General features: G+C 62.7%; 1 protein-coding gene across 1 annotated transcript in view; it reads left to right on the forward strand.

The window, feature by feature from the left end:
- The window catches only part of CERS2 (ceramide synthase 2), a 2722-nt gene extending 2375 nt beyond the window's left edge, over positions 1-347 (forward strand). The window contains exon 7 of the mRNA XM_017740050.1: positions 30-347. Within this exon, the coding sequence (XP_017595539.1) occupies positions 30-332 (303 nt within the window). The 3' untranslated portion in view covers positions 333-347. The remainder of the gene's footprint in view (positions 1-29) is intronic.
- The last annotated feature ends 82 nt before the right edge of the window (positions 348-429 follow it).

The following is a 429-nucleotide window of genomic DNA, read 5'->3' on the forward strand; positions in this document are numbered from 1 at the left end:
GGGGGGGGGGGGGGGGGGGGGTCTCACAGGGGGGTGGGATGCTGGTTCTGCCCCTAACGGGAGTGGCTTTTCCCGGCAGGATCATGCACTGCACGGTGTTTTATCCGCTGGATCTCTACCCCGCCTTCTTCGGCTACTACTTCTTCAACTTCATGATGGTGGTGCTGCAGTCGCTGCACATCTTCTGGGCCTACCTCATCATCCGCATGGCCCAGAAGTTCATAACTGGAAAGGTGAGAGGGGATCTGGGCCCTCGGGGACGTCACGGGGGAAAGGACCCACTCGGGGTGGATGGAGGATGGGGCTTTGCAGCTCCTGAATTCCCCCCCTGACTGCCCTTGGCTCCCCAGCTCCCGGAGAGCCCTCGGTGGGGAGAAACCACCGTGGCTGCAATGGGGAAACTGAGGCACGGCAGGGAAAGGGGGGGCT

Source organism: Corvus brachyrhynchos, unplaced genomic scaffold (genome assembly GCF_000691975.1).
Source record: "Corvus brachyrhynchos isolate BGI_N302 unplaced genomic scaffold, ASM69197v1 scaffold787, whole genome shotgun sequence".
Lineage (NCBI taxonomy): Eukaryota > Metazoa > Chordata > Aves > Passeriformes > Corvidae > Corvus > Corvus brachyrhynchos.